Source organism: Saccopteryx leptura, chromosome X, assembly GCF_036850995.1.
Source record: "Saccopteryx leptura isolate mSacLep1 chromosome X, mSacLep1_pri_phased_curated, whole genome shotgun sequence".
Classification (NCBI taxonomy): Eukaryota; Metazoa; Chordata; class Mammalia; order Chiroptera; family Emballonuridae; genus Saccopteryx; species Saccopteryx leptura.
The window spans coordinates 99,738,528-99,751,497 of NC_089516.1; the positions used below are offsets into that span (position 1 = coordinate 99,738,528).

General features: G+C 40.9%; 1 protein-coding gene across 4 annotated transcripts in view; it reads right to left on the reverse strand.

Moving 5' to 3' along the window:
* Positions 1 to 12,970, reverse strand: part of GUCY2F (guanylate cyclase 2F, retinal) — a 120,193-nt gene that overhangs the window by 46,469 nt on the left and 60,754 nt on the right. For all 4 annotated transcript variants that reach the window (XM_066357156.1, XM_066357155.1, XM_066357153.1 and 1 more), the window contains 3 exons: positions 10,970 to 11,126; positions 5,662 to 5,811; positions 2,040 to 2,188 (listed from right to left, as the gene is read on the reverse strand). In XM_066357156.1, coding sequence (XP_066213253.1) covers positions 2,040 to 2,188; positions 5,662 to 5,811; positions 10,970 to 11,126 — 456 coding nt within the window. The remainder of the gene's footprint in view (positions 1 to 2,039; positions 2,189 to 5,661; positions 5,812 to 10,969; positions 11,127 to 12,970) is intronic.

Consider the following 12,970-nt stretch of genomic DNA (forward strand, 5'->3'; position numbering starts at 1 on the left):
TCTAGAGATCCACCAAGGTCCTTCCAGTAATTTCAGTAGCCAGATCAGATGCTTGGACTTCCCCTGTTGCCTAATCTAGGGAACCTAATATTCCTCTCTCCACTTCAGTTTTATTAGCTACAGGGAGTTGGGAGGCTACCCTTGTCTTTCAGACAATCTAAACTTCCATTGAAGCATTTCAGTGAGGGCAACTCCAGCAATGTCTTGTTTTAGGTCGTATGATGTATACTCCTTCTATCTATTACTGGCTTCTCTTCTGCCTTCTGAAATAACATCTCTAGTGTCAATACAAGGGCAAATGCTGTCTCTCTTGCCTCATGGTAAGTTTTTAGAAATTTGACCTTCATGGTCTTTTGCCTTTTACATACTATTGAACCCCTGTTTGAGTGTCTTCAAAAAACCCAGCCAGGCTAATGGAGGCATTGTTAGCTGGGGACACGGATGACTTCATATGCAGGGCCCCTCAGGCTTTCAATCCAACTCTTTCTTTTTTCCGCCTCAGATACCTGCCACTCACGAAGCATCTCAGTGCTGTACTCCATCCAGGCTCGAAAGTCTCTTCACCAGAGCTGACAGAGCACTCACAGAAAGCACCCTGAGTTTCAGTATCTTATAGTTTAACAAAGTCCTAAAATGCCAGCTGCAACGTAGAAACTGCACCCTAGCTCCCCTAGTAGGACTCTCTCTGTCCTTTTCTCATTTCTCCCTTTTAGTTCTACAATCTAAAGAAAGAATTAGCCTTGCCTGACTGGTGGTGGAGCAATTAATGGGGCATCACCTGGGATGCTGAGGTCCTATGTTAGAAACCCCAAAGTTGCCAGCTTTAGCACAGGTTCATCTGACTTGAGCACAGGTCCACAAGTTTCAGGGTGGGGTCACCGGCTTGAGCATGGGATCACCCAAATGATAGCATGATTGCTGATTTGAGTCCAAAGGTCACTGCCTTGAATCCCAAAGTCCAATGTCGCTGGCTTGAGCAAGGCGTCACTGTCTCAGCTTGAGCCCCCTTGTCAAGGCACATATGAGAAGCAATCAAAGGACAACTAAGGTGCTGCAACTATGAGTTGATGCTTCTCATTCATCTCCCTCCCATTCTCTCTCTCTCTCTCTCTCTCTCTCTCTCTCTGTATCTCTCTCTCTCTTTCTCAGGAAAGAAGAAAGAAAGAGAGACAGAGGAGAGAGAGAGAAAGAGAAAGAAAGAAAGAAAGAAAGAAAGAAAGAAAGAAAGAAAGAAAGAAAGAAAGAAAGAAAGAAAAGGGAAGAGAAGAGAAGAGAAGAGAAGAGAAGAGAAGAGAAGAGAAGAGAAGAAAGGAAGGGAAGGGAAGGGAGTGGAGTGGAAAGAAAAGGAAAGGAAAGGAAAAAAGGAAGGAAGGAAGGAAGGAAGGAAGGAAGGAAGGAAGGAAGGAAGGAAGGAAGGAAGGAAGGAAGGAAGGACCAACCTTTTCTAAAATTCCATATCTTAAGGAGAGTTTATCACTTTTCAGGCACTCTATTGCCTCAAGTCGTTCTCTAGGTACCTAAGGAATCTCCTGCTTTTGTACTCCACATTTGCACTTTCTTCCATCTTAAACACACTTTCAAACACCCTGTATTTTTTCTGACTCTCCAAAAACAACCCAACAGTGCTTAAATACTATACTCATCGGAGTTCTCTGTGATCTTCAAAGCAATCTTGGCTGTATGACGTTACCCATCTATTCTATGATACCCATTTCATAACAGTCTCAATGTTAATGCCTTGCAAATGCCTGATGGTTCACTTTTACAATTGAAAGGTAGTTAGGTCACATTGTGGTGATTTGCAACAGAAGTACAAATACAGAGTAACACAAAAAAACAACCCTTATGCTCCTTCAGGATGTGCTGGGATGAGACAGCATCAAGGGCCTCCAAGTAGCCACCTCCATGCTTCTTTCTCAAAAGGAGTGCCTTTTTCTCTGTCAGAGGTTCCTTCCACAATTAAACAAGAACCCAAGGAGTTAGTTTGGGGTAGGATGGTTTCAAGATGAGTGCATTTTTAAGATTCACGCAATCTTTACCTGGTTAAATATTTCATCAAAAGTTGGTCGTTGCTCTGCAGCCTCAGCCCAGCATTGCTTCATCAGCTGGAGACATTCTGGAGGGGCGTGCTCAGGAGGAACCACTGGTCTGTACACAGGAGGAGGCTCCTTAAGTCTTTCTATGATTTCTGTCCAGAAGCAAGAAGAGAAAGGTCTACATATCATGGGAAAAGCACCAAGATTTAGCAAAGATAAGTGAATTTTAGCCATGAAAAGTATTAGTCAAGAGAAGTAACAGAAAGTCATCTCCTCGTTTTTTCCTTAGGTGACATGAATATAAATTGTATCTGAGCAAAAGTAACATCAGTCAATTGAGAATGAGGCAAAATAATAATAATAATCAATGGAGCTATTGGTATCATTTAGACAGAGCTTTATCCTGCTTTTGCTAGGTTTTCTATGAGGCCTATCACATATAAATTATATAACTATAACTCCAATGATCTGACTCCCCAGGTCATCTAAGTCTTCCAATCTCTACAGTAGACATAATTACCATCTGATCCCCTGAAGGCCCAGTCTAAGCTTGGGTCCAGTCTATGTGCCCTGTCTGACCCATAGAGAAAGGTCATTAAGAAACCCAGTAGATAGTTCAGAAGCTCATTGGTATCTTCCTTCCTGCTGGTCCTTGAACACCACTTTTGGTGGAACATTTATCAGACTATGGACTGAGTGAGTACTTTGCATGCATTGTTTCATGTGATTCTCATTACAGACAGAAGAGGTAGGAACTCTTCATTTTCAAAAGGAAAAACTGAGGCACAAAGAAAGTAAGTAGTTTACTCAAAGTCATATGCCTAGTAAGTGAACAGAATTCAAATTTTATCCCAGATAATTTCAGTCTAATACACTGTCCTTCTTGCAAATGTCTCATACCTCAACTGGGGGTTTTAATCTCCCAATTCAGACACAACAGCTGTTAGTGATCAAAGGTCTAGATCAGAGGTTGGGAACTTTTTTGGCTGAGAGAGCCATGAACACCACATATTTTAAAATGTAATTCTGTGAGAGCCATACAACGACCCGTGTACGTTATGCATTATCCAATAAAAATTTGGTGTTGTCCTGGAGGACAGCTGTGATTGGCTCCAGCCACCCACAACCATGAACAAGAGTGGTAGGAAATGAATGGATTGTAATACATGAGAATGTTTTATATTTTTTACATTATTATTTTTATTAAAGATTTGTCTGTGAGCCAGATGCAGCCATCAAAAGAGCCACAGGTTCCCGACCCCTGGTCTAGATCTTTTCGACTGATATTTTTAAAGGAAGTAGAAGAAAATAGTTAGCCTTCAATGGCCCCAGCAAGCCACAATAGTCTCAAATTGGTCTTTGCTTCTAGCCTAGCCATCTGTCTCTAAACCATTCCTAAAACATGAATTTTGGCATGTCACTTTCTTGCCTAAAATTTATTTATGACTTCTTATAACACATAAGATAAAATCCAAGCTCTGTCTCTTCAGCTATTTTTTTTATTTTAGTCCCCTCTCCACAACCCCATCTCTAACATGCTCATCATGAACCAAACTTTGCTTGACCCAACTGTGTGCCTTTCCCATTGGCTGTATCACTACAACAGTGCTGCTTCAGACCATAATAAATGTCCCCTTGCCCCCATGAAAGAATTTCAGCTGTTGCCTCTGACTTTTCAGCTCCTTGTGACATCACACCTTCTGCTTTTTTATTCCAGGTTGGCCTGTATTATTAATGGTTTCTCCATCACAGCACCTTGATCTCTGAGTGCAATAAATTTTATATGAATCAACCCTTTGGGGCACAACTGCAGAGGGAGCCCTTGTTCCTTTCTCAGAAAACCATCAAGTTGAATGGGTCATCTTTTTAGTTATATCAAGCATGATTCATGCCCTTAAAGAGCTCACAGTCCAATTAAGGAGATAAACAATGGCCAACAATATAATTACTCTAGAAGACAAAGACACAGGTGAACACAGAGGGGGCACTTGACTCAAACTGAACAGGTAAGGTCAAAGAAAGCTTCCAAGAGGAAGTAACACAATTTGAATAAGGCAAGATGTGGAGAAGGTGAGGTCATTTCAGGTACTGTGAACAGCCTGTGTGAACACACAGAGGTAGAAAACACCATGAGGCTTTCAGGGTACTACCAGTTACGAGGTTTAAGTGGATTGTAGGGGGTGACAGGATATAAGCTTAGAGAGGAGGTTAGGGGCCAGATTGTGGAGAGCATTGTATGTCATGTGAGAAACATGTGCTTTGTTTAACAAGTGATGGGGAACAGTTGGGAAGCTATGAGTAGAGGGATGATATGGGACTATAAGTGGGGCAAAGGATAGCTAAGTATTTGGGGGGGTTGTTTTGTTTTGTTTGCATTTTTAAATCCTTTATTTTGAAATAAATTTAGACTTCTAGAAAAGGTGTAGGGGGAGGGGCACAGAGAAAACTAGATAGAGGGTGACGGAAGACAATCTGACTCTGGGCGAGGGGTATGCAACATAATTTAATGATAAGATAACCTAGTCATGTTTTCTTTGAATATATGTACCCTGATTTATTAATGTCATCCCATTAACATTAATAAAAATTTATTTAAAAAAAAAGAAAAGGTGTAAAAATATTACAATTCTATGAAATACCCTTCATTCAGCTTCCTCTAATGTTAGCAATTTATATCACCATAGTACAAAGGAAATTAATACTGGTACAATACTATTGTACCAACCTAGAGTCTTTATTTGAATTTCATCTATTTCCCCTTAATATTCTTTTTCTGTCCCATACTCTAATTTAAGAGCCCATATTGTATTTAATTGTTGTTTTTCAGTCTCAGCAATATGTGATGGTTCCTCATTCTTTCCCTGTCTTTTATGACTTTGACACTTTTTATGACTATTGGCCAGTTCTTTTGCAGAATGCCTCTCAGTTGGGGTGGGTCTGATGTTTTCCTATAGTTATATTGAAGCTATGCATTTTTTACAAGAACACCCCAGGGGTGGTGTTATGCTCTTCTCAGTGCATCATGTCAGGGACTATATGATATTGATGTGCCTTGATCACTTACTTGTTAAGTTGTCTGTAGGATCTTTCACTAGTAAAGTTAGTATTTTCCTACTTGTAATTAGCATATAATAGGTTCCTACTTTTAGAGTATGCAAATATCCTGCTTCTCCTCAAACTTTTGCCCACTGCTTTTTACCATTTATTTGGCTAATAGCCAGTGGAAGATAAGGCTGAAAGCCTGTGGAATGTCACAGGGAAAGTATGGGAAGACCTTGCCATCCAGGAGCATCATGAGGGATAATGAAATACCTGGCAGAGGATGTATCAGAGCAGTAGAAGGGGCTGCTGAAATAAGAGATTGATACAGATCCTGTAGGACCTTGGTGTATGTCACAGTTTGGATATGGACCAATTTCCTGGGTGGGGGAATTTATTTCAAATGCCTAAAGCTGTCTGTTTCCAAGTTCCATCTGCACATAACATGGGCTGCTTGCAGACTAGCAGGCAGTTAGCACAAACACATAACCATGTTCACTCCTCTGGCAAATCACAATAGCCTGGGTTGGCCTGATCATCTGGGTCACAGTAAGCTGCTTGTGCCCTTTTCTCACTTCTTGCTTACCTTCAGCAGGAAGATCCATCATGCAGAATGGGGTTCCCCGGACCATCACTTCTTGCATGATTATGGCAAAGCTATAGACATCTCCTGCAAGAGAACCCAACCTGCTGCCCTTGGGGGTTCTCAGCAGTTCAGGGGCCATCCACAGCAACTCTGAAAAGAAAGAGTTGTATAAGTCATGCGGGGAAGATTAACTGGCAACATGTCCAATGCCCTCAAGGACTCCAAGGCTGATTATTTCATTGACTGCTTTATCATTTTATTAGACAGATCAGCATGCTAGTGCCTTCCCAGGGTCTGAATCTATGAACCTAAGGAATTATGCAAAGAGAAAGTACATTACTCTTCCCAAATCAGGGCCATGTGGTTGGACACAACAGATGTGTGGGGAAGAGAAACTCAAAGTAGAAAAACTATCTGGCACTTGCTTTCTTATTTTCTTGAGCCTGCCAGTAGCAGTTGGCAAGCTTCCAGGCAAAGGTGAGTGCACTGCCAGATTGGTTGCCATGGATATTCTGTTTGCTGAGATCTATATGTATCTAGTAATTTGATTGTGTTGGAGTTCAGAGATTCACAGGTTGCTTTCTCCAGGTCTTCTCTAAAAGGATTAGAGGATCCCCAGGCCTTCTCTGTTTCTTGCAAAGCAGAAAGGTGCAGGAAGTCCTTCAACTCAGTTTTGAAACTATTTATTGAGGGTCTACTATGTACCAGGCACCATGCTAGGTACAGGGGAGGTACCAGAAATGAATTAGGTCTTGTCATTGCCCTTTCAGAGTTCACAGACCAGTGGTTAAGACAGACATGTGTACCCTTAACTGCAAAACAAGAGAGATAGATGTGAGTTCCACTATATCGTTCAGGCAAATGAATCTATGAATCTATTAAAAGCCAAATTTGACTACTGATGGTATACTCTGCTCCATTTCAGGTTCCATCGAGGTAAAAGATATTTTATTTCTCCTTGTAGGGTGTTAGAGCAGTCAGAGGCTCATAAATTTGGGAGGATAGCCCCTTATGCAATTCGTAAAGAAATACACATTAACAATATAAATAGAATAGTTCAAAGCTGGAGGAAGTGTTTCACATAGAACCATATGAAATTGCTGTTTCTATAGGCCAAAATCATTAAATGTTGACAATTTCATTAGATTCAAACAAATAAAAAACTGAGCTGGTCAACTTAATCCGCAAAAGCTTCCTGGAAAAGTTAAATCTTAAAGGAGCTTGTTAAGTACATTGAGGATGCAGTTTCTAGAGCTGAGAGGCTAAAGGCTTTGCAGGGAGAAAGAACAGTACGTGCAGAAAAACAAGAGGTAGAAAGGAGCAAATTGTAGATGGGGGGGGGTAAGCAGATTAGCTTGGCTGAAGAGAATGGCTCTGTTAAGAAATAATGAGAAATGGGGTTGATGAAGTGGGGAAGGGAGGGTGGCTGGAAGAATGAGGGCAGAAGGTGAGAGGCCCTGAGAGTCAAATGAAGGCATTTGGAGTGAACACAAAAGGCAGTAGGGGTGCAGGAGCTGGAGAGGGATTTGACGAAAACCGTATTCAGGAAGATGAATCTGGCACACTGCACAAGCTGAACTGAAGAGCTAGAGAGGCTGGAATCAGGGAGACCAGCTAGGAGGTTATTACAGGAAGAGCCAGAATGAGGCGAGGTGAAAAGGGTCTGAACGTGGGTGGGGATGGCAGCAGCAGTTTGAGATCCAGATACAATTACTGGGAAGTTTACAATGGAAAAGGAAGTGGCAGGGCTGGGGATAGGCCCAATGTACTCTGAAAAGGGGACAACATTGTAGTGAACAACAGGTTGACAGCCAGAGAGGGAGGCTGAAGAAGAGTGTCTGTTGAAGGTAGGGGTGACAGGCCAAATGTGGTGGCTTACTTATCATCGTGTTAAATTTGGGATACTGGGAAGGGAGTCCAGGGGCGAGCTTCTATGAAGCAGGAAAGAGGGTAAAAGGTATGCGATCATTTGGGTTCATTAGTGAAACACAGGCAAGAGAAAAACTCACCTTGGAAATTCTTATTTTAATCCAATCCTGATTAAAATGGTAAAACAGGGAATTCTAGCCTTACCCTCAACATTATACTCATTTTTTCTCTTTGTTCTTCAGGCATGCCCAGTGTTTCTCTCCCCCCTCCTTTTCCCCACAGAAGTCTCTGATACATTCTCTATAGTGATTTTACCCTTACATCTCCTTGCCTGATATTTACGAATAAAACTAAAAAAATAAATGATACTTTAATGAAAGGAATAATGTATTTCTGACTGTGGGGTTTCAGGAATGTGGTTTTGGAGGGAGGGCAGAGGGAATATTTGGGAGCAGGGAAAATGGTATGTAACTGCTTCTTCCTGCCATCCTCTCTCCGTGCACATTTAAAAGCATAAGAAGGGGGGGGGAAGGACAAAACTCTCTGATAAAAGCTAGGTTATTAAATACAATCATTACCAAATAGTATTTTCAGAAAGCACTTACCTGTTATGTTGTTAATGGCTAAAATGAGGCTTTATCTGCACTATACTTATATAATTGAGATAGACAGTAATAAATACACTTACAACCCACCTCCATTTCCCCATGCCTACTCCAGAGCCAAGTAAGAGCCACTACCTAAAACACTTGCACTCTCAGGAAAACTAGGAAAATTACCTTAGCTTGTTTTTTTTTATCTGCTAGTGGCTCTACTAACTCTGAACCTTGCTATGGTGATAAAAATCATCTTTGGATAGTGTGGTACAGTACAAAAGAACACAGGGCTGGAAATTAAGAGACCTGGGTCTAACATCTCAACTTGGTCACTAATTAGCTCACCTTTCTGAATCTCAGTTTCCCCAACTATAAAATGAAAGTCGAGCCAGATTCTATTAGCCCTGTCATCTAAGGTAGGGAGCAGTGAGTTTTCCATTTCATTCCAACCATTTGTTGATGCGATAAACACTTATCCTATCAGGTAGTAAAAAGAGCTGAGGGAAGTAAACTTGTTTCTTGCATTCACAGAGCTTATAGTTTAAATGGGGAAAGAGGACAGCTAATTAAACACATAATACCAACAAAATGTATTACACCAAAGTTCAAAGTCCTAAGCGATCGTTAAGAGGAGAATTTAGCCCAGCATAAGTGGTTATGGAAAGCCTCTTGAGTAAGTGGTATTTATGTTGAGCCCTATGAAGAACTAGAATTTAGCCAAAATGAGAAGAGTCTATAACAGAGTGGGAAAGGAAGACTGTCCCAAGCAATGGGCATAGCATGTGTGAAGGTCTGGAAGTAGGAGTGACTGGTGTAAATAAACAACTGGAAGAAGGTCAGCACTGCTGAAGCATAAAGATGTAAGGACATTTTCAAGGCCCAGACTCTTGCAGGGCTTATAAGCCATGTAAAAGAATTTTAACTTTATCCTAAGAGCAATGGACAGCCATTCAATACATTTTGGCATAGCTGGAAGATGATCAGATTTGCAGTTTAGAAAACTTCTGGTGAGTGATGGGCACACAACACAGTCAACAGTTCAAATGCTATAAAAATGTTTGCCTGAACATTATTGATCAATATCACCTGATTAAATTTAATTTTCTAAATAAATTTTTTTTAAAAAAAGAAAATTTGTGGCTGCAGTATGTGAACAATAGATTGAGCATCTACATTGCCATTGCAATTTGGAGAATGAAATGAAACCGAGAGAGGCAGAGAAAATGACAGACACAGTACTCACTCACTCACACACACACAGAGAGAGAGAGAGAGAGAGAGAGAGAGAGAGAGAGTTTGTAGCTACCCTTTCCTTACTCTGAGACCAGAGTTTCTTAACTTTGAATTATACTGAACTCTGCGAATCTGGGCATTGTGTTTTATCTTCTGTACATGACTAATTTTGACAGAAAGCTAAGAACTTGCCACTCTGCAGCTGTCATACCAACATCCTAGTGCTAACAACAGGAAATTTTAAAATTAGAATTAGCCAAATAATAACCATAGGACTAAGTCTACAATAAGACAAAGTAAGAGAGGGAGGAGGGAGGAAGGGAAAGAAGGAGGGGGAAAGAAAAAGAGAAAGAGAACCACATTTCTTCTTATAGCGATTTCCAGGAACTTCAAGTCCTCTAAAGCATGAATGGGCAGAGAAAAAGGAAATTGTTATATGTTTTAATTTAGCTGAGTATAAGGACTAGTCTTCAGAAGACCAGAACTGAATTCCTGGAAATACTTTTAAGTAGCTGCATGACTTGGGAAAATATTGAGCCTCAGTTATCTTATCTGTTACTTGAGAAAGTTGGACTAGATGACTCCCTAAAGTTTAATATCCCACAAGTTTTGTAAAGTACGAAGATGATACCACTGATAACAGGATTGTCTGTCTCTATCTGTCCATGTGTCCCTCTGTCTTTCCTTCTTCATTTTTTTCTATGTAGTAAAGTCAGTAGTTTTAAAGCTTATAATGCCAAAGACACTTTTAAGAATACGAGTATATCTTGTAATTTTGTGTCTTCTTTCTGTCTTTCTGAGTTGTGTTTCTCTGTGGTTGGGTTTGTGTGTGTGTCACACTCCCTTCTTTGCCCTTGCAATATTGGTTAAAACTTTTAATGCCCAAGTTTCTTATATGTATTTTACCCTATTCATTGTTTTTTCATTCATACTTTTCTCTTCCTTTCTCTCTCTCTTCTACCAGTTCATTTCATCCTAGTTCTCACTCACCCATTCCCACTCCCCATCACAGATTTCTCCTATTTGATCTGTGATGATCTTTACAGACATTGTTTGGTGCTGCCACTAATGCACTAAACAGAAGACAAAAACATAAAATGGACCTTACTCGTGTACCTACTTATTTACTAGAATGCCATATTTGGTCTGAAGTCATCCCACACAACCCATAGAACATTTATTTTCTGGGGGTCCCTTACTTGCTTGCTTCTTTCTCTCTGACAGAGACAGTGAGGGTATGATCTAATGGTGACACTCTATTTTAAAATGTGCTTTGTGGGGGTCCAGCTACCAAATTACCTTCCATTCAATTTGACAAGTATTTATTGAGCACCTACTGTGTGCCTAGTGCTCAGTAAGTTCCTCTAGGCACTCCTGGGGTCTCCAAACAATACGGCCTAATCCTACCACAGCAGGATCTCAACATTATTGCACAGGCTTTGTTCTTATTACAGCTTGCAGATTTCTTTCACTACTTTGGCTTTGAAAAAGGCTGGATTTTCAACAAAAGTGGGGAGTTGAATCAGCCTGAGGTTTTAATTCAGTGCATAGTCTCATTTCAACTTTGAAGTTACCTTGCATGCATCAGAAATATAAAATCCATTGCTTACCTTCAGCAGAAGGTTCCTCTTGGGGGAGTCTTAGCTTTTCCAAGATGTCGTTATAGCCATAATCTGTCACTTTTAGTACAAAACGCCCATCTACCACACAGTTCCGAGATTTCAGCCTCCCATGAGCAAACTCTCTATGGTGTAAGTACTTCATGCCCTGAAGATGATACAAACATGACTTATCTAACAACTTATTTAACTGTTTTGTGCTTTTAGAACTGCTTTCTGGGATTGTTAATGGCATGAGCTATAATGATCCAGAATTCAGTTGTTGTTTTTGTTTTGTTTTGTTTTGTTTTTTCATCCAGGCAAAGCAAAATTTGGACAGTAAGAATCATTTCCAGGTCTCTTTTAGCTGTAAAACTTTATGCTTTGATAAAGAATCATACATTAAGTGTATAAAGAATTGTATATTACTGGAAGATTCGCTACCGTTTCTTTTTTTAAAAGATGATTAAATTTAACAGGGTGATATTGGTCAACTAGAGTACACAGATTTTGGGAAACATCTCCACATCATTTGGACAGTTGATTGTGTTGTATACCCATCACCCAAAGTCAAATCATTCTCCATCTCCTTATGTTTGTCCCTCTTTAAGCCCTTCCCCTTCTCCCCAACACCCTTCCTCTCCCCTAGTAACCACTGCACTCTTATCTATGTCCATGAGGCTCAATTTTGTGTCCCACTTATGTATGGAATCATAGAGTTCTTAGCTTTTTCTGATTTACTTATTTCACTCAGTATAATGTTCTCTTGGTCTATCCATGTTGTCCTAAATGACACTCTGTCATCATTTCTTATGGCTGAGTACTATTCCCTTGTATATATGTACCACTTCTTCTTTATCCAATCCTCTATTGAAGGGCACTTTGGTTGTTTCCATGTCTTGGCCACTGCATTCACTACCATTTCAAACACAGGATGGAATCATATACATATAACTCCAACAATTTGAAGATTCCAGCTCCCCTCCCCAAAAGAGCTAGTCGAACTCTCATCTACTATTGGCAGAAAAAGAAATCGGTACAGCCTTTTGGGTGGGCAAATTTGCAATAACTATCAAGACTGAAAGTATATCGCCTGACCAGGTGGTGGCACAGTGGATAGAGCATCGGATTGGGATGCAGGGGACCCGGGTTCGAGACACCAAGGTCGCCAGTTTGGGCTTATCTGGTTTGAGTAAGGCTCACCAGCTTGAGCCCAAGGTCGCTGGCTCCAGCAAGGGGTTACTCTGTCTGCTGAAGGCCTGCGGTCAGGGCACATATGAGAAAGCAGTCAATGAACAACTAAGCTGTCACAACAAAAAACTAATGATTGATGCCTCTCATCTCTCTCCGTTCTTGTCTGTCTGTCCCTATCTATCCCTCTCTCTGACTCTCTCTCTGTCTCTGTAAAAAAAAAAAAATGATTGAAAGTATATATGCCCTGTGACCTACGGATTCTACATCTCCTCCAAAGAAATGCTTACTAATCTGTACAAGAAGACATATACAAGAATTCTCATTGCAGCTCTGCTTTATAATATTGCATTATTGGAAATACAATAAATACCTATCAAGAAAGGACTGTCCCAATTGTGGTATATCCAAACTACAAAATGTTTTTCAACATTTAAAAGTAATCAGGTAGATCTGTACCAACAGGGAAACATCTCTAAGCCATAGAGTAAGTAAAAAATAGTAAGTTGCAAAACTATGTGACAGTATGTATATTAAAAAACAAAGAAGCCCTGGCCGGTTGGCTCAGCGGTAGAGCGTCGGCCTGGCGTGCGGGGGACCCGGGTTCGATTCCCAGCCAGGGCACATAGGAGAAGCGCCCATTTGCTTCTCCACCCCCCCTCCTTCCTCTCTGTCTCTCTCTTCCTCTCCTGCAGCCAAGGCTCCATTGGAGCAAAGATGGCCCGGGCACTGGGGATGGCTCCTTGGCCTCTGCCCCAGGCGCTAGAGTGGCTCTGGTCGCGGCAGAGCGACTCCCCGGAGGGGCAAAGCATCGCCCCTTGG